The sequence below is a fragment of the Agelaius phoeniceus genome, chromosome 3 (assembly GCF_051311805.1).
Source record: "Agelaius phoeniceus isolate bAgePho1 chromosome 3, bAgePho1.hap1, whole genome shotgun sequence".
In the NCBI taxonomy this organism is placed as follows: domain Eukaryota; kingdom Metazoa; phylum Chordata; class Aves; order Passeriformes; family Icteridae; genus Agelaius; species Agelaius phoeniceus.
The window spans coordinates 70,989,579-71,007,444 of NC_135267.1; the positions used below are offsets into that span (position 1 = coordinate 70,989,579).

The 17,866-nt window shown below is 39.0% G+C and overlaps 1 protein-coding gene across 3 annotated transcripts; it reads right to left on the reverse strand.

The window, feature by feature from the left end:
- Positions 1-514: 514 nt before the first annotated feature.
- On the reverse strand, positions 515-17,866 carry EDARADD (EDAR associated via death domain). Of its 3 annotated transcripts, none has more exons than XM_054629830.2 (6): positions 17,715-17,866; positions 13,456-13,514; positions 12,217-12,256; positions 9,092-9,180; positions 6,276-6,321; positions 515-3,796 (listed from the first exon to the last, which is right to left on the reverse strand). In XM_054629830.2, the coding sequence occupies exons 1-6, from the start codon at positions 17,743-17,745 to the stop codon at positions 3,420-3,422; spliced, it is 642 nt and encodes a 213-aa protein (XP_054485805.1). In that variant the 5' UTR covers positions 17,746-17,866; the 3' UTR covers positions 515-3,419. The 3 variants fall into 3 exon arrangements, with proteins under 3 accessions (XP_054485805.1, XP_077031691.1, XP_077031692.1); XM_077175576.1 differs by having other exon boundaries at positions 13,456-13,517; positions 17,715-17,830; XM_077175577.1 differs by lacking the exons at positions 9,092-9,180; positions 12,217-12,256; positions 13,456-13,514; positions 17,715-17,866 and adding an exon at positions 7,030-9,081.

Here is a 17,866-nt window from a genome sequence, read left to right on the forward strand (position 1 = left end):
ATACAGTGGTTTGACCAGCTTCATAGAAGCCAAAATGGGTGGCAAAGGCCACTGATCATCCTGCAGGCACAGAGACAGCAAGCAAAAAACTGGAAATCCCTGAAGGGAGAGCAGGTCTTATACAGGAATAGGAGAAGGATATCATGGAACAAAACTGATAGCCTAGTAGAACCTTTTTAGTGTCCAGTATCAGATTGGGTATTAATTCAGGAAAAGTTCACCCCATATAGGTTTCTTACCTCTCTTAGTCAGTAACTCAGCTACAAGTCTCTAGATAAATATTTTTGTTCATCTTATCAAAATTAACTAATATTTCATACGGAAAACATTTTTTAAAAATGTACGTTCCTTTCTTCAACAGCAGTATGTGTTGCAAACAAAAGTGCCTTAAGGCATCATGAATTTCATATACAAGATATTTTTTACACAGAACTAATTGATAGTTCAGTAATTCCAAGGGGTGTGGTGAGAAGGAAAACAGCTGTTTTCCCAGCTGTAATAAAAACAAATACAATAAAGTCAAAAATTGACAACTATATTTCTTCTAAAATAGTACACATTATAACAGAGGACATAAGAATAAATTGAACACTCAAGACCAATATCTTGTAAACAGATAGAAAACTAGAAAAAGAGTGTGTACATCTCCATTTATGCCATACAAGGAGGAAAAAAAAGTATTTCAAGTATAGTTATGAGTAATCCAGTGTGTGCTGAAGTTTAAGGCAAACATTTTCAACCTTCAGAGCGGAATTTATACTGAATCCACCTGTGAACTCTCAGAAGCAGCTTTATTTCCATCTAACAAACTCTTGCATCTGACATTGACTTTTGAAAAGGTTCAAGGGATCAAACTCATCTTCACAAGACAACAGAGTTTCCTCAAAATTTCACAAGTTTTACCCAGAAATCAGGAAAGTGGGTATAGTTCAGTTGAACACCTTGATTCAGGAATGCTACTGCATCATTTCATATTCCCATTCTGATTCTTAGATGAGGATTCGAGCTCCTAGCTGGTCTGGATCTACCAAAGCACAGCACGTTATAATACCACACAAGATATACCTGTGGTATGTTATGGGAGGCAAAAGCTGTGTGTATACATGCCAGCAATCATCACTCAGAAGAACAACTTAACACATGTAGGAAAGACATTCTGTGCTGTCCTTGTGAGCTAGCAAGGGCCTCCTGAAGATAAGGAGAAGCCCCATATCTCTCCTGAAGGAAGACCAAGGTTGTTACCATGGAGACCAGAGGAAGGAGAGAAAGTTAAGAGATATGGGCTCTGGCTGGCTCACAGAGTGATGTGGCTCCCTGATCACCTACTGGGAATTTTGTTTCTCTCTTATGACCAATGGGCACTGAATATGTATGTTGGATGGGTGTAAATATCTTGAAGATGTGTAAAAGTAATGTTGCTGTAATAAATCTCTCTCTTGCACCCTTTTGATGGAGTTGTGTATTTTTGTACTTTGTTGTGCTCTATAACAATAAACACAGAGACATATGAACCTAAATCCTGCATGCAGTCAGCCCAAGGTATGGGAATTATGTTGGACAAGCTGCATTATGAGCTATTTGCACATCAGCAGTGGATGCCTGTGCAGGACCTGAAAGCAGCAGGCAGCCCAGCCACAGCCATAGTCCCCAAAGCTGAATCTAGAGCATCTAACTCAAGACAGATTATTTGCAAAAGTTATGAGCTGACAGACACCTGTTGTGACACACCCACTCTTAGAAGAGAACCATTAAACACTTAAACTCCAGCCCCAAGAAGACAGAGCAGTAAAATTTTCTCCTTAAAATACAGCTAGAAAACTAGAGTTCTAAAGAGTAGCAGCTTTTTTGAGGAATGGTTAAAAAAATTCATCACAAATTCCAGTCTTTTCTAAAAAAATTAAAATTCAAACCTCAAATTTAGGTCAATTTCTTTACCCTGAAACAAGACTTTCAGCTTCTTGAAATCACTAAAATAAAGCTAGTTTTATGTCAGTCCAGAACAAGCACCTGACTTGAAAATGTTAGTCTTTACTTCTAGCTCCTCGGTAACCATATCACTCAGTATCTATAGTAAAGTATTACTAGAGGTCCCTTTTCAAACTCTTACAGTAAGAAACTCAGCATACAGCATTAGACTTCCCTCAGCTTCACTACTAATTCTTATTATATCTACTCGAGAAAAGTAAACAGTGTATCAACCTGCACCCCATTCTAGTTTTGCCCTACAGCTTGACCAGTGCTTGGGTATATACACCTATATACATACTACATGTCTGAGATGTCAGAAGAATGGTAGGAGAAAGGCCAATTCTGAAACATTTAAAATGTAAACAGTGTACTTCAGACAATCAGAATCCTTTAAAAAAAATCAGTCTAAACTACTGTAAGTGCTTTAATAGCCATCCACCTGGGCTGTAGGTGAACTCAGCTGTTCATTTTCCATTAGAGTGGTTCTAATCAATATATAGTGCTAGTTTCACACAAGGCTGCAACTGCCTTGGTGTGGGACAGAAAGTAGGCCAACCCACAGAACTGTAAAGAAAACCACAGCCTGTGAAAAGGGAAGTTACAGTCAATACTAACAATACCCTGTGGTGCCATCATCCCACACTGCAAAGTGAGAGGGATTTGATACCTGCACTCACAGTGTACACAGTCTTTAAACCTTTGGAAAGTAGTTTTAAGCACAGAGCCTTTTAATTGGGTTTTTTTGCCCCTGAAGGTTATGGGTTGAAAAGTCTCTCTGAATTGCATGATTTCTCTTAGAGTAAATATATACACTATGATGTAGTAGCATGTAATTATTTTGTTTAACAGCTGTTATTGGTTAATGTCTACTCTTGTTCATAAGAAACTTAATTTTTTCAACTGTGATGTTGAATATTCAGTTAATTGCAACATTCAGATCCAAACTGCTGCCTGGAACACTGAGGTGTTCCTGTGCCAAAAACAGTGTCACAAAGCTTAAAAAACAACTAAAAAGGAAGAAAAAAGATTCCACCTCATGTTCCACTAGGTAGAACATACAAAATTGTGGAAGGGCTACCAGTAAGGCCTAGAAACTTGCCTTCTAACTGTGGCTTTCCCAATAACAACAGCACACAACTAATGTGGTTCACAAGTGCTGCAGTAAAACAAGCAGTCTGGCTTTTTCATTCCTTTTCTATTTAGGAAGGCTGTGGACAGCAGCAAAGAAACTGAAGGTATTTGCAGACTCAAGAACTCAACCTGGATGATTCCATCCACTTTGGAAGGTTATCTTTGCAACCCTGAGGGCATAAAGCTTACATTGTGTATACAGTAGATAAAGCTTACACAGTATACAAACCCTCAGTACAGGCTTTCTCTCTCTTGCAAGGGAAACTTCCAATGTATCAGTGGTAGCTAGCATTTAACACGTACAGAATAACAACTTTGACCTAGAAATCATTCTGGTAAGTTCTGTTCCCTCTCTTGGGCCATTCCTCCTCCACCCATTTCAGCAGCACTTTCACAACATCAATTCTCTTATAAAATTTACAGAGATCAATCAGCTGCTCCACAGTCCGGTCACTATTCCGTAGCAAGAATTCCAAGGTGGGACTTTGGGGCTTTTGTTCAAGGAAACACAATTCATCATAAGTCATCCCCCACTTGCTTGCTAAATTTCTCCAGTTTTTCACTGTTGGATGGCAGGGATCCAGCTTTAGCCTCACTGTGTACAACAAGTCCTCGTCATCGAGCATGTCACTGATGGTTGGTGCACGGAATAAGCACAAGGAGCAGGTGACATTTTCCTTGCAGGTTTTCTTGAGATCTGCAGTGAAAATAATTACGTGGGAAGAAATTAGGATCTATTGCTGTGGTATCACCAGGAACAAAAAGTTAAAAGCATATAGGGTTGAGGAGTATTATATTTCTTTGAATTGCTTCTGAAAAAGTCAGAATAGTGATATGTAATGCCTCTTCTCATGAAGACCTCATTAAATTACTTTCTAAAACTTCTCTCTTCACTACACTCTAATCAAAAGTGGCTTTAATCAAAAATACAGTAGTTTTTAAAGACAGTACATTACTTGGAAAAGTTATTTATACTTGTACAGAAAAGACACAGGGTTCAATGCAGTATATGAGCTAGTATAGTCCCCTTTTTTTGTTTTGGAACAACGTCTCTTCCTTGAATCTACCATAATACCCACTTACATCACCAACAGGATTATGTGTGCATTCTGTGCTTCTTGTGTGCCTGTGTTGTAGAATGAAGGAAAAGGCTTTGCATTTATGAGCTGCTACCTTCAAAACAACATGAAATACGTGCACCAGGAGAATCTCTGCTGACAGATCCAAATACAACTAATATCTAGTACTTTAACACAATGAAAAAGTAGATATGTTCCTTTGCTTTTTAAGGGCTCTTGCAATAAAAACTGTCTCTGTTTTGCCAACAAAACCTATTTTAAAGGTACATCAGAAAAGGAATAAAGTGCATACTCCTCCACATGCGAGAAAAAGAAAAATACCAAGTTGATGGAAAAAGGTGGTGATATGTTCTAAAATCTGCATCAAATACTGAAAATTGCCATTTAGATATCTTCTACACACCACAGTCAGCATCTCCCCCAAAATTGGGAAAAATGTGGTGCTATCAGGCTATATTATATATTAATACCCCTTAAACCACATAGAAACCAGTTTGAGTCATACCTCTAGTCCAAGTCTCATACCAAGACCTTTAACACTGCAACACTTCAGGACATGGTCTGAGCATTTTGGCTGCAGATATGACCTTAACTCTCCCTGCTCCTTTTTGAAAGCAGGGAGAATCTGGTATCTCCAAATAGTATAAAATGGACACAGCCTAGAAGCTTTTCATAAAGTTTCTGTGCTCCAGCCTCAGTGCACAGCTTGAAATAGGGAAGTAGCTAGTCCTACTTCAGATGAAACTCTGAAAAAGGGGCTGATAGTAATCAAAAGATTTATTAAAAATAATAGAAAACAGTGACACACAATTTACAAGTGCTGTATCAGAGGCCTGAACTGTATCTCTGGCAAAGGAAAAATCTGGTAGTTAGTGCCACCTACTCATAAGGACAACAGCATCTGTTCAGGCTGTTTGTTTGTGGGATTTTGTGGCTCTTTTTTTAACATCAATTATTTATTTTCAGTAATTATTGTCAGATTGTGTGAAAATTCCAGAATATAATGTCTGCATGCCTGTTCTATTTATTTTTAAAGAAAGAACAGGCTATTGTTAGTTTGTAACATTGCTCATCAGATTGTTTTTTTAGCAGGCCAAGGACAACTTCTGAAATTTTCAACAAGTTAGGACGTGCAGCAACAACACCGCTACGGAGACATAACTTCATACAAAGGCATAGATTCCCTGTTAAAGGGAAACATGTTCTGGTGACATCTTAGCTAACAGGTATTCCACAGGCCTTGCAGCTGTTCTCTACAGGAATATGTATGTTAACTCTTCTGTTCTTCTCTAAACTTGCTGAAGTGAGACAAAACTTTCTTGCTTCATTCATGCCAACCTTTACTTATACAAACAAGGCAAAATGAATATAATATAATCCAAGCAAATTTCTGGCTGAGCGCACGGGGCAGGAGAGCACCCTATCTGAATTTCATCTTATTTACTCTGGCAGGGTTGACAGGGAAAGTTTTTCTTCCAATAGAAACAGGGAAGAAGGGGTAAAGAAAACACCTCTGTAAAAGGGCAGAGATATAAGTAAACAAAACTAAACGAACCTGCTTCTTGTGCTATACCATCTGGAAGACTATCAAAAGCATCATAAAGAACCCTGCTTTTCTAAGGTGGTCCTGTCCTAGACACTGACAAGCACTACCCAACTAACGGCATGATCCTAATGCTACCTGATAGGACAAGCTGCCTTACTAATAGGAAACTCTCAGTTTCTTACTGTTAGACTAAGAGAACTGTATATCATACACCCCTCCCCAGCAGAACTCACACAAATGGTGGGATAAGCACTCACAGCCTACTGCCAGCTTCTGCTCTCTCCTGACAGCTATTTGCATGTCACTTCCAAAGGCAGAAGTACTAAAAGTATTTGGAAAGCTCAAGTTACATATTTTGTATGGTCTGCGTTATTGATCACCATCCTCCTAGAACAAAGAGGAAGCTGTAAATGACACTGGTAAGGAAATGAGCTCCATAAGCACTAATTATCCAGGCAGTTATTTGTTGTGACAAATAGCAGATTTTAAAAAAGCACTTTCTAATAAAACCTAGGAATAAAATATGAAGAACAATAAAGTTGACATATTACCTGAAAGCGATTCGTCAGTATGGTTTTGTGTGTCTTTGTCTTCTGGCTACAAAGCAGAAAACAAATATAAAGTAAAAATAAAACAATGTAACTGAACAACAGAATAAGTATTTGACTAATTTACAACCAGCAGGAGATTACTTAGAAGAATCCCAAGCTACTTGTAAAATCAGACAGGAAATAGACATATAGTTTTGAGGAATTGCTAACAATCTGGAGTCTTTTCAGGCAGCATTTCCATGCTTTGGCTCATGAAACTGCTCTGTCGGTTGTATGCACTGAACAACAGCATTTTTATTAATGATATGCTATAGCATTGCATCTTGTGACTAACTCTCTATTAAACACCCAAAAGTTATTTAACAAGCCATATGTTTTGATTTAAAAGATTTTTAAAATGTTTTGCAATGTAAAAACCAAGAATTTTGTAACAAGCAGCAATAAGGGATTGTTCTATGGATTTAGGCAAAGGGGAGAATTTTTTTTTTACAAACTTCTTTACGCACATGGGAAGCTTTTACAGACAACAGGTGGAGGTGAATATTTTTGCAGATCACATCTACCCCTCTCCCTATTTGAAGTTAACATTCCCTCAATGATGTTTCATCTGCTAATTAAACATAATGAAATAACTAAGCAGCCCGAGACTGTAACACACGTTGTAACATTTAAATTCTACTAGTTAGCAACCTCTAATAACTGGAAGGACAGCCCCTTGACTGTAGAACTGTGGGGAAACTGCAGCTGCCCTTACTTTAACTATGCAGGTGTGGAGCCAGGTGAAATAGCTTTCTTCTGTTGAGGATTTAAAGATGAAAGTAGAGGGGATTTTCCCTTTAGATAGCTGCAATGAAGTATTGTTGATCTTTTTGTATTGTGTCATTCTTCTGAAACAGCAGGCTTCTTAATTTTGCAAGTTGTGCATACAAACAAAAGTCAATATATGGGTAACAATATAGTGTAATAAGATACTCTAGTCCAACCTGCTACACCTTCTTTACTAAGAAATCCACTAAAAATAGAATACAGGCAATTTCAGTTGCTGTGGTGAACTTGCATGCATTCATGATCTAATTATAAAGAAGGTGAACTCTCTCCAAAATATTTACAGACTTTGTTAAGAAAGGAAAAATTTGCATACTGTTTTCAGTATTTCTTTACTCCCTGAAAACTGCAAGACCACACATGCAACCTCATCAAAATGTCTGCTGTCTGCTCAAGAGAGATCATCTCTCTATCTAAGAGAGATGTCAATTGCAACTGAATAAGCCTTGCCATTATCTTCTAGCAGTTTACTTTTCTACCACGACAGCTTTATCTGGACAATGCTTTTTAAACACAAAGTTGGCCTTCACGGCAACATGTGAGCACACAAATTTAAAAAAATTAAATCTGCAGTTCCTGATTATAGTAATTGTCTCCACTCCAACAAATGCCATACTGAGCCTCAAGGAGCAAATTCCCAGAAGATTAAGTCATTGGGGAGAATGAGGAACTTCCCAGGACAGCTCAGCCTCCCCAGACATCTACTTCAAAAGAAAATAAATAAGCAAATTTAAAAAAACAAAAACAAACTGAACAAAACAAAAAAATCCACACTAAAAAAAAACACACAAAAAAAAAGGAAAAGCAGATACTGTTCACTTAACTGCTGTACTGAACCTCATTTCTCAGACTTTATCAATTCATTGAAGTTCAAACCTTACTGTGAAAGCCAATGCCTAAGTGCCCTTGTGTCATTATACATGCCTTATGAGGCATAAAAAATAAGAGTGGGTAGTACTGCAAAAAGTACAAAGAAAAGCAGCAATACTTACCTGTGCCACACATGTTTTCAAAATTCATATTTTTACTGATCAGTCATAATCCAAATTATCATGTCAGATGCACTCAAGTTTATTCAAGATCATTTTCTTGTAATGTAATTGCAATAAGTGAAGATCCAATCATCCTCTACAGGTCAAATCAAAGCCATAAACTTATGTGCAGTCTGCAGGTAAGCAGAAAATTTTCCAGCTCTGTGGAACCATTACCACCCTAATACACTGAATTATCTTTATGGTGATTCTAAGTTGCCAACAAATGCTCTCTTCTTGATGATGGCAAGGAACAGTTACCTCCATCATCTGTGAAATGCATACCAAACCCATGTTTGTTTCTGATGGAATTCAGCTGGGACTCTGGCATTAGGAACTCCTTTTAATTCTTCATCTTGCTGGAAAATGCTCATTCATTTCTCTTCTCCAAGTTTCTGCTCAACCCAAAGAGAATCAATTTGAAATTCAGCAAAAAACATTCACTTGAAAGATGATAACCGTGGAGCATGGGAGTCACTCAGCATTGCCCTTCCTATGGCAATGCAAGATGTCACAAAAAGCAGACAATGTTTCAGCTATGGGAAGAGCAGTATCCCAAAATCAAAGCAAAACCATCCAATGCCTCCCTAAAGACAAAATCTAGGTTTTCTTACTTCTTCACTGCCTGGCTTTATTTTCACCAGGAAATATTTTCATCAGAGGGACAGCATGCATGACAAAGCTTTAACACTTTGCTGGCACTTCTTCAGAACATCTATACATTGATCAAAACCTATTTAAACTAAAAAGTACATGTTAATCATAAAATAATCTTTTTTTTTTGCTCTTCTCCACAAAAGCTCCCTTCATTGAACTCTTGAAAAGAAAGCAAATTTCTGGTCTGTTTTACTGAATAATTTTCTGCTCTCCAGATACAGTCTGAAAATATACTTATTTGTTAACATACTTACTGACTTAACAGTAGTAACTTAGTTCACATTCAAGTATCATTTTTCTTACCTGTTGTATTAGGCCAGAATCTGACGTAAGGGTCTTGATGTTCACAGATGCAATTTCCAAAGTAACTTGATCTGTTAGGTATTCCTCATCTAAGGCAAAGAGTGTGAAACACTAGCCTTCCACTCACAAATTTAAATAGTAAGCAATTTATGTTATCAAACAAATTACAGTATAGTTGTCTAACAAAAGATTTAACTCCATATCATGATCAAATGCTGGGAATTGCTAGATTAAAAGCCCAAAATGTTAAGTCAGCAGAGGCTGTAACAGTCATGCAGAGCATGACTGTGAGAAGAAATATAATCCTTGCAGAGATTAGATACTAAAGTAGCAGTTGTTTTCTAAACAAACATCACACTATTTTTAAAGCAAGAGTCATGTTGTTCTTTCAGAAAGCTGACTACAGAATATTAACTCCACCAATACAACAAAGTAGGCTGAAGATGTCACAAGTCACTCTAATTTTTGTTTTCCTTTTCTCATCACACTTAAAATGACAGTTAAAATAAATACTGCATAAATATTTATCTTTTATTCTGCCCCTTTGTGAACTGGACTCATCCTAGTGATTCCTACTACACAGGAATTTGCTGAAGCACTGAAATAATCCATTTCAAAGTGTGTTTATCAACAGCTCTGGGAGTCCACTGAAGAGCACAGCATTCCCTAGTACAGCACAAATTCTACTAACTTCTCAAGCATCACTTCGGCCCTCAAAATGGGATACAAAGGATACATAAACCCTTTGTGGACCTTGTACACTCTGCATGATTAGTAAGGTCCTCTTCATCAAACTATTTGCATGATTCTCCTGAGTCAGGTGGAGACCTAACCCATTAACACAAGGTTAAAAAGGGTTAGATTCTACATGTTTTTACACACAAGAACGCTGCATGAGGGTGACTACATTTGTAGCACTGGAATGTTTCCATTTGTTGTTTGTTTAGTGGCAAGATCTCATTGAATCCTTTATGAATCATCACATAACAGAAAGAAGCAATATTTTCTTAACTCACTCAAGAAACTGATCTGAATCAAATAATTCATCCTTACACTTACAAGAAAAAGAAAACAAAAAATCACTACTCTCTTCTTTTTCTGGTTTTGTAAGACAGATGGAAGATACTTCATCCCCAGTGATGTCAGTGTTTGGTAGAGGACCATCATTATTCTTTATGACTGTAGGTCCAGATACAACAACAACAAAAAAACCAAAACAGCAAAAAAAAACCAACCAAACAAAAAAAAAACTAAAAAACCCACCCCAAAAACAAACAAACAAACAAACAAACAAAAAAAAAAAAAAAAACCTCACCCCCTCAAAAATAAAAAAAAAAGCAAAAAAAGTCTGTCTGAAAATGCAAAGCATGGGCATCAAACCTGTGAAAATAATATGCGTGAAATTTGTTCTATAGTTGGGTGGAAATAGAATTATTATCAAATAATGATAAACACTAAGGCAACCTCTGCAAGATAAGAAGTTCCCTCAACTCCATCTTCTCTCATAATCAGCAAAGGGTGCCAAGAACTTTAACAAGCTATGGCTCCAAAACAGCCCATTAATTAATTGACCAATAAAAGATACAGACAGCCCCTCTCACCAATGTACTGTCTGTTCAAACATTAAATCTGGAACAAATATAATTGTGTGTTATACAAAATCAGACTGGCATATCTGTTACAATTTTTAGTTGACAGACTCATACTTCTAAGTTTGTATATTTTATAGAAATAACTATGAAAAGCCATTCTTAAAGAAATAATGAAATTTACAGTAATGAACAGAATACTAAGAGGTAGTTGTATTACATTCAACTTCAAAGGGGAAATGTCAAGCTGTATAAGTAATTACATCTTCTTACAATTAATAAGAGGAAGCAAAAATGAAAATTAAATGTAAACCAAGTGCACTTCCTTTTTACAGAAAGTGATGACCTTTTTACTTATGTCTTAGCTTTCCTTTTTAAATTAGATGCATTTAGAATATGCAATTTTGGATTTTAAACAGCCATGGCAAATTTGAAATTTAGGAATTTATCTAATTAATTTTGAGGAGGCTCTAATGTGACAGGTGAAATAAAAAACAGAACATGGAAAATAATGTTCTAGTGTAATTGCTTTGGTGCTAATAAACAATTTTGAAGGACCTGCCTGCAAATAAACAGAAACTAGTTTATAACTTCAAGAGTCTTCATCCCACATGATCCTTCCCTGCTGAGCAGCACTTCTGAAGAGTGCTCATCTCTTCTGCCTGGCTTTCTCAAGCTCCAGAATAATCTCCAATTTTTCTTTAACCCCAGCCGTATACCCCTCCCACTCCTCAGCACGAGTTTCCATCGTGACAAGCCTGGTTTCCTGTGCTTGTCCCACTGCAGACCTGCTGTGCAATTGCAATACAGGATGGAGAACACACTACCTGCAGAGTGCTCCTCAGGCAAGCCCCTGCCAGGGCATTCTCTGGACAAAAGTCAATGGCCAAGCCTGGGATGACAACAAAAAAATCCACCCCACACATCAAGGAAACATAAGGAGGATATTCACTCTGTATAATCCATGTATTTTTCTTCAGAACCTGCACTCCCTCTCTCCTTTTTCAGCAAGGAGGGGCAGGAACTTGTGCAGAGTAGACCTAATAGTAGGTTCCCCAGTAGATGGTATTAAACCAGCTAAAGGTAAAAGATGGCATGAAGAGTTGACAGCATATAAGGCTGGGAATGCAGTCAGAGGCAAAAGACCTGGAAAGCATTTCTTGATTTTATTTCTAACAGCATGAAGGCACTGGTAGTCCCTTCAAAGTCACTACCCAACATTATGATGTCTCTACCATCTGTTGTCTGAACCCTGTCTTTCAATGGCACCACTGTATTTTCCTTTCAGACCAAGAACTCAGGTCTTCTGATGATATTTTTAGAGTGACTTTAAGATGAAAACTAAACTTGAGAAGGAAATTTCAAAAGTTAGATAAACACACCAAACTGACCTCAAAAATAAAGAGGGCATTACATTTAAAGCACAAATATGTAGAAAAAGCATGAGTATTTTAATCTGTTGGGTAACACCACTGGTTTTATTGCAGATAGCAACAGATCAATGATATCTGAATAGAGAGAATTCACAAAACTTACCTTTAGGTACTCCTGTGTCTTGGACAGGATATTTTTCTGTCTGTTACAAAAAGGCAAGAAACACAGATGTTTGTTATTTTGAGTGCAATTGTGCTGGGGAAAGAGCAGTTATATACTCTTTCTTTGTGTACTTTTGTAAGTGCACAATTATAGTAGTATCTCTCAAGTTGCTACTAGTTGATCTGTTCACCATCAAATACAGCAACACTCTTCTCTGGAAACTGAGATGTTACTAAAACTGCTCATTAGCACTTGAAGAAGTAATAGAGATTGCTGCTTTGCTACGGTATTTTTAAAGCTATTTTTAGTGAAAAAGCAGAGTTTAAGAAAGAAATTTTGTACTGAAGTAGCAAGATAATCTTGAAAAGGTAACGCATGTCAGAAAGAACAGACATGACTTCAAATTGTCTTTTAGCAGATTAAGCTTTTAAAAAAATGTTACTGCATTGAAAGAAAAAGAAATATTTTCCCTTCTGCTCTAAACTTACATAGCTGATTAAGAGGGAATAGGAAGTGGTTATTACTGAGTTTAAGGAGGCGGCTACTGATTCCCGGGCATAACATAACTTATCACTATATCTGACACTTACCTCCTTCCCTATGCCTCTCGCCCTTATATGAAAGCAGGTCTGCCTTTTACAGAAAGCCACATTTTAAAAAGTTTTCACAGAATTTCATATTAGCCCCACCTGGGCAGGAGCCCGGGATGTTTGAGATCCCGACACAAGCGGCGCTCGTGTGCCAGCGAGCACCAGAGGGCGCGGTTTGGTCCCTCCCGAGGCTCAGCCGGGCCTGCCTAAGGCACTGCTCTTGGATTCTGCCTTTCCATGACTCCAAATCAGCTACAGGAAGTAATAACAGCTTAGGAGTGTTGAACTTTTAAGCCCTAGGTGGGTTATTTTATCCGTTCAAACTATGTAGACAAAAGAATGTCAGCACTAATTTTTCTCAGTTGCTGGGACTTTCTTAAACTAAAGAGATGTCACTGCCAGAGCCTTTGGAGGTTATCCCATGGGCAGCTCCACTGATAATACCATCCAGTTCAGCTGATATACATGTTGGTATTTTTATTTACACTTTGACTGCACAGGTTAATTTATTAAGGCTTTTTGTGCACTCAAATCTTTTATATACACTGACAGTGTGAGTTAGCATCCTTGAATGTTTTCTCTCACTGTGGCATCACATAACCATACAGAGTTATAATGATTTCAACTGCACTAGACTAGAAACACATACCATTGTTAAGGAAAGAGTGCTTGGATCTGTATCCTCCACTGGCTCTTTTGCTGCATGATCTGCTGGAAAAAAGAAAACTTTATCACAGCATAGTCATTAAAATATTTCTGCCAATTCATATTTTGCTCCTTTGTCTGACCAAGGTAAAACACAACTGTACAGCCATTACACACATTATGTCATATTTCCACAAGAAAACATGACAAACTGGAAAATGTCAGAACTACTAGCACAGACATTAGAAACTACATGTAATAAGGACATCCAACTCTAGTTTGAGATTTTAGTTGAAGTCTATCTTTAGTGAAAAAAAATCACAAAACATGTCAGCAATAAATACTAAAATTCAGTAAATTTTCTAAAAGCTAAGTTCCGTTCTCCTATTGACAGCATTGAAGTTTTTCCTCAAAGAAATAATTCAAACAGGAAACGAACATACCCACTACAAGAAAAAAAATACTAGATTGAACATCAGATTACAACAGAAAATTGAAAACACTCATTTAAAAATATTTGAGCAAAATATTAATTATTTGTATACAATAGAACAGTAAAAATCTACTATATTAATATCAAGAGAATCAAAGCATGAATCTTCAAAGTACCTGCAGGTGAGTCATGAAATGTTAACCCCTCTGCATCAATAGCTAAATTGATAAATACTAGTGGGATACTGACCAAAAGTGCACAGAAAATCTGAAATAAATCTTGTACAGAAGACAGGATTCACAAAATTACTCCTATAATTTAACGTCATCCTGCCATATTTTTCAGAAATCTCTTCTGTTGATAAGAATAAATGTTTTCAAAAATTGAAAAACATTTTAAATTATGTGCTAAGATCTTCATCCTTGTCACTCTTGCTCTAAAAGTCACTTACTGCAAGTACACATTAAGTTTTCAGCAGCAACAAGAAAGACATGGTTGTAATCAGTATTTTGTGATTACCTTCTTTGGAATATAAAAACCAGTAGATTTAGAACAGAGTCATAGAAATTAGCTACAAAGCACACATTATAAACACTGAGCCCCAAAACAGAACAGAAGTTACACAGACACTATTCTAAAGAGCTCAAATTTAACATAGTTGCTTATTTGGGGACCCACTCCTACCAATCCACTCAATACAACAGAACGAGCTAAAGCAATAACCAATGCAAGACAGAACAATAAACTGAAAATAAAAAAGGAGGCAGCAGTGGGAGAGAGTTGTTCTCCCTCCTGCTTCTGTGAGGCAGCCCCACCACCAGCAGTTCCTGAGATTCCATGTAAAGCCTTTCTCAGTGCTAGAGCCCCCAGGAAACCCACAGGCATTGTCCAGGCAGGTGGCACATGATCAGAGGGGTAGATGACAAGGGCTGAGCACAGTCTTTGCACACTGAATGTAAACACTCGAAGGCACAAAAAAGGCAGGGGCCTATGAAAATGCCATTGAGCATTGTTCACACTGCAAATTAGAAAGCCATATGCAGAAGAGGAAGACAAACAAACAACCTAAACCCCATGTTCTTGTCATATGTCTTTTTTTGTATATAATAAATCCCTGCTCCAGAAACACGGAATTAACAAAATATTCTGGATAAAGCCTGCCTTGATAGCAACAGTCAGCACAAACTCTCAAATGCAGAGAAGCTGAGAGTCGCTGGGACATGGGAAAATACAATAAGCTGGCATAAGACATTGCTTGAGGGTAGGGCCAAAAATAGAAGCTCCTAGTGGGAATTGCAGTGGAAAGTTGCAGGGGAGCTGGGCAAATAGAAGCCCACCCAGTAAAGGAAAGCTGAAAAACGAGGCACTGGGAGCCAAAGAAAGGCTCCAGGGAAGAAGGCCAGCCCAGGCATCCCTAGTCTCACTGTTTTTCCACTCAAAACCAGTGGCAAAGCATGCACCTTATTGTTGCTTATTCTGGAAGCCTTTCAGCTCCTCCTTACAGATTCTTAGATGAATTTAAAAAAAAAAAAAAAAGCAACCAGCCAAACCAACAAAACAACCCCCAGAACTTTCTTTTTCCCACGTAAGAGGAGCCTTGAAGCAGGTGAAGGCAGACCCCACAGAATGTCCAAGCCTTGGTGAACATCACTGGCTACTGTAGCTATAAAAGGGCTCTGTCCTCTATTCTCTGTTACATCTCCCTGACCACCAAGGTACATTTTGACATTGGTAACTCACTTCCCACAACCCAGTGGGAAGCACTGAAAAAATTGGAGAAGCTCAGAGAAAACAGGCATTTGAAACAAGGACTTGATAGACCCAAGGGTATCTTTACAAGAGGTGATGGGGTACAAGGGTGGTACCTCTCACTCCTGCTTTCTAGGTCTCACACATAAACACAGTCATGAGAATCTGCATCTTACTTGCTTGGCATCCATCCTGAAAAGTATTTTAAAATTGTATTTCATTTCCTATACCTCAATTGCTTCCCTTTATTTAATAGTTTTTTATGAAGAATAGTCATTTCCATTGTTTTGTTTAGGTTGCAGACTACTACTAAGTCTCCAGTTTTTTTGTAAGTGGCATGTATATTTATAAATATTTGCACCTAAGATTAAAAACTCCACATATTGGGCTGCAGATGATTCACCAGGATCTTGTTGACCACTCATAGTACTATGGCAGATAATCTGAAAACCACAGACCTAGTATTTTATTGTGAATAAGGCAATTTGAATGTCCTTTCGCCCTTTCCCACATGCATCTGCCCCAACATTCCACAGCTCATGTCATAGAGCTGGACACAGGTGCACAAAGCAGTAGAGAGGAAAGTTCTGTGTTTATCTCAGATGTAAACTATCCACAGTTTTGCATGCTGAAAGGCCAACAGGAACTGAGGGTATCATCTGATTGACTGTCTGATTTCATGGTTACTTTGACAGACAGCTTCATAACAACGTTACCTGGGATCCCTTACAAAATCACTACCCTGTACTCACCCCAACAGGATACAGACACTGGACCATTTACTTCCCCACCCTTCTGCAGGGAGCCATAAGTGAGTTGACTCAGATGGATGTAAATCAGCATGTGCACATTGACTCAGACAGACACAAATCAGATTCAGTGGTTGCTCCTGAGGTTCATTTCTGCACCTGCATGCTGCTCAGCAGCTGCCACAGCTCTGCCAGGGCCCCCCCAGTATGACCAGTCTGCAAGAAGAGCAGCAGACTTGTACCGATGCCCACCTTTTCATTCTGTCCAATACCGCTGCTATTATTGGGATGCAATGCTCTGCACTTACCAGTGCGAACAGTTTTTCTGCCTTTCACCCTTGCATTGGAAGGAAGTCTAACAGCGAGTTTTAGGGACCTCAGGATTTTGACCTTTAAGCAGAAGGGGTTTCAAAAAGCACCAAGGAGCAGAGACAGTCTTCTCCTCTTTTACAGTTTTACTCTGCAACACAGTCTTGACACCGACAGTAGTGAGTGAAGCCCCTGAAATCAGCTGTAGTTACATAGTTCAACCATGCACATTTCCACACCAAGGCTGGCATACACATTAATACTTTAACTTAGCACAACTTTAACAAGTAATCACTCTAATACTAATGTTGCTCACAAAGATGAATTCTTTGACTAAACCCAAATAAAAAATGTTGCTTTGACTAGGGGCACATGAATTTAGATTTGAATAGGAGGAGAAGATATGGCAAATTATACTAGAATATTCAGTACCCTGAAAAGCCCAAGTCCATCAGCACTTGTGTATTTTTGTTTACTGTCAATTACTCAAAACTTTGTCCCTGTCTGAGCAGATAGCTCATGGAAAAGTCTGTGATGCTGGCACACCACAGGTGAGGCGTTAAAAGTCATTTGCACCATTACCATTACTATGTAAATTAAGGCACGTGGACTTCGTAGCCACCCGAGCTCTGGGCTCCTAAGAAAACGCCTTTTAAAAAAGTATTTTGAACCTGCTGTTAACTAGCGCAAACTAACTTAGACGCTAAATACTGGAGCAGGCTTGACAAGACAAGTTACGCTAAATCACATCAGCAGAGCACATGATAAATTATTACCGTACTTAACTGGCGTGTGCGGAGGGGGAAGGGAGCAACTTAAAAACCCTTTTCAGCCCGGCCGGGTGTGCGCTCCTCACCTGGCTCCCAGGAGCCGCGGCCCCGGCTCCGCCCGGCCCGGGATGGGCGCTGCGGGCCGCCCCCCGCGCACCGCCCGTCCCGGACCCCCGCGGGCCCCGGCTGCGGCCACCGCCCCTCGGGGCATCCCCGCCCGCCCGCCCGGCTCCCCGCGGCGCCCCAGCCTCACCTGGGGGCAGCGGGTCCTGCGGAGCGGCCATGGGGCGCGGCGCTCCCGCGGCGAGGAACGCGACGTGCCCGGAACCGCCGCCCTGCCGTGCCGCCCCCTTCCTGCGCCGCCCCGCCGCAGGTAGGGCGCTCCGGCAGGGACGGAGCCACGCA

Excerpts from the sequence above, each read along its gene's own strand:
- EDARADD (XM_077175576.1), bottom strand. The coding sequence starts at position 17,745 with ATGGCCGCTCCGCAGGACCCGCTGCCCCCAG. Across the intron at positions 13,518-17,714 it reads GCAGGACCCGCTGCCCCCAG|CAGATCATGCAGCAAAAGAG; the intron begins GTGAGGCTGGGG and ends TCTTTTTTCCAG. Across the intron at positions 3,797-6,275 it reads TACTGACGAATCGCTTTCAG|ATCTCAAGAAAACCTGCAAG; the intron begins GTAATATGTCAA and ends TTTTCACTGCAG.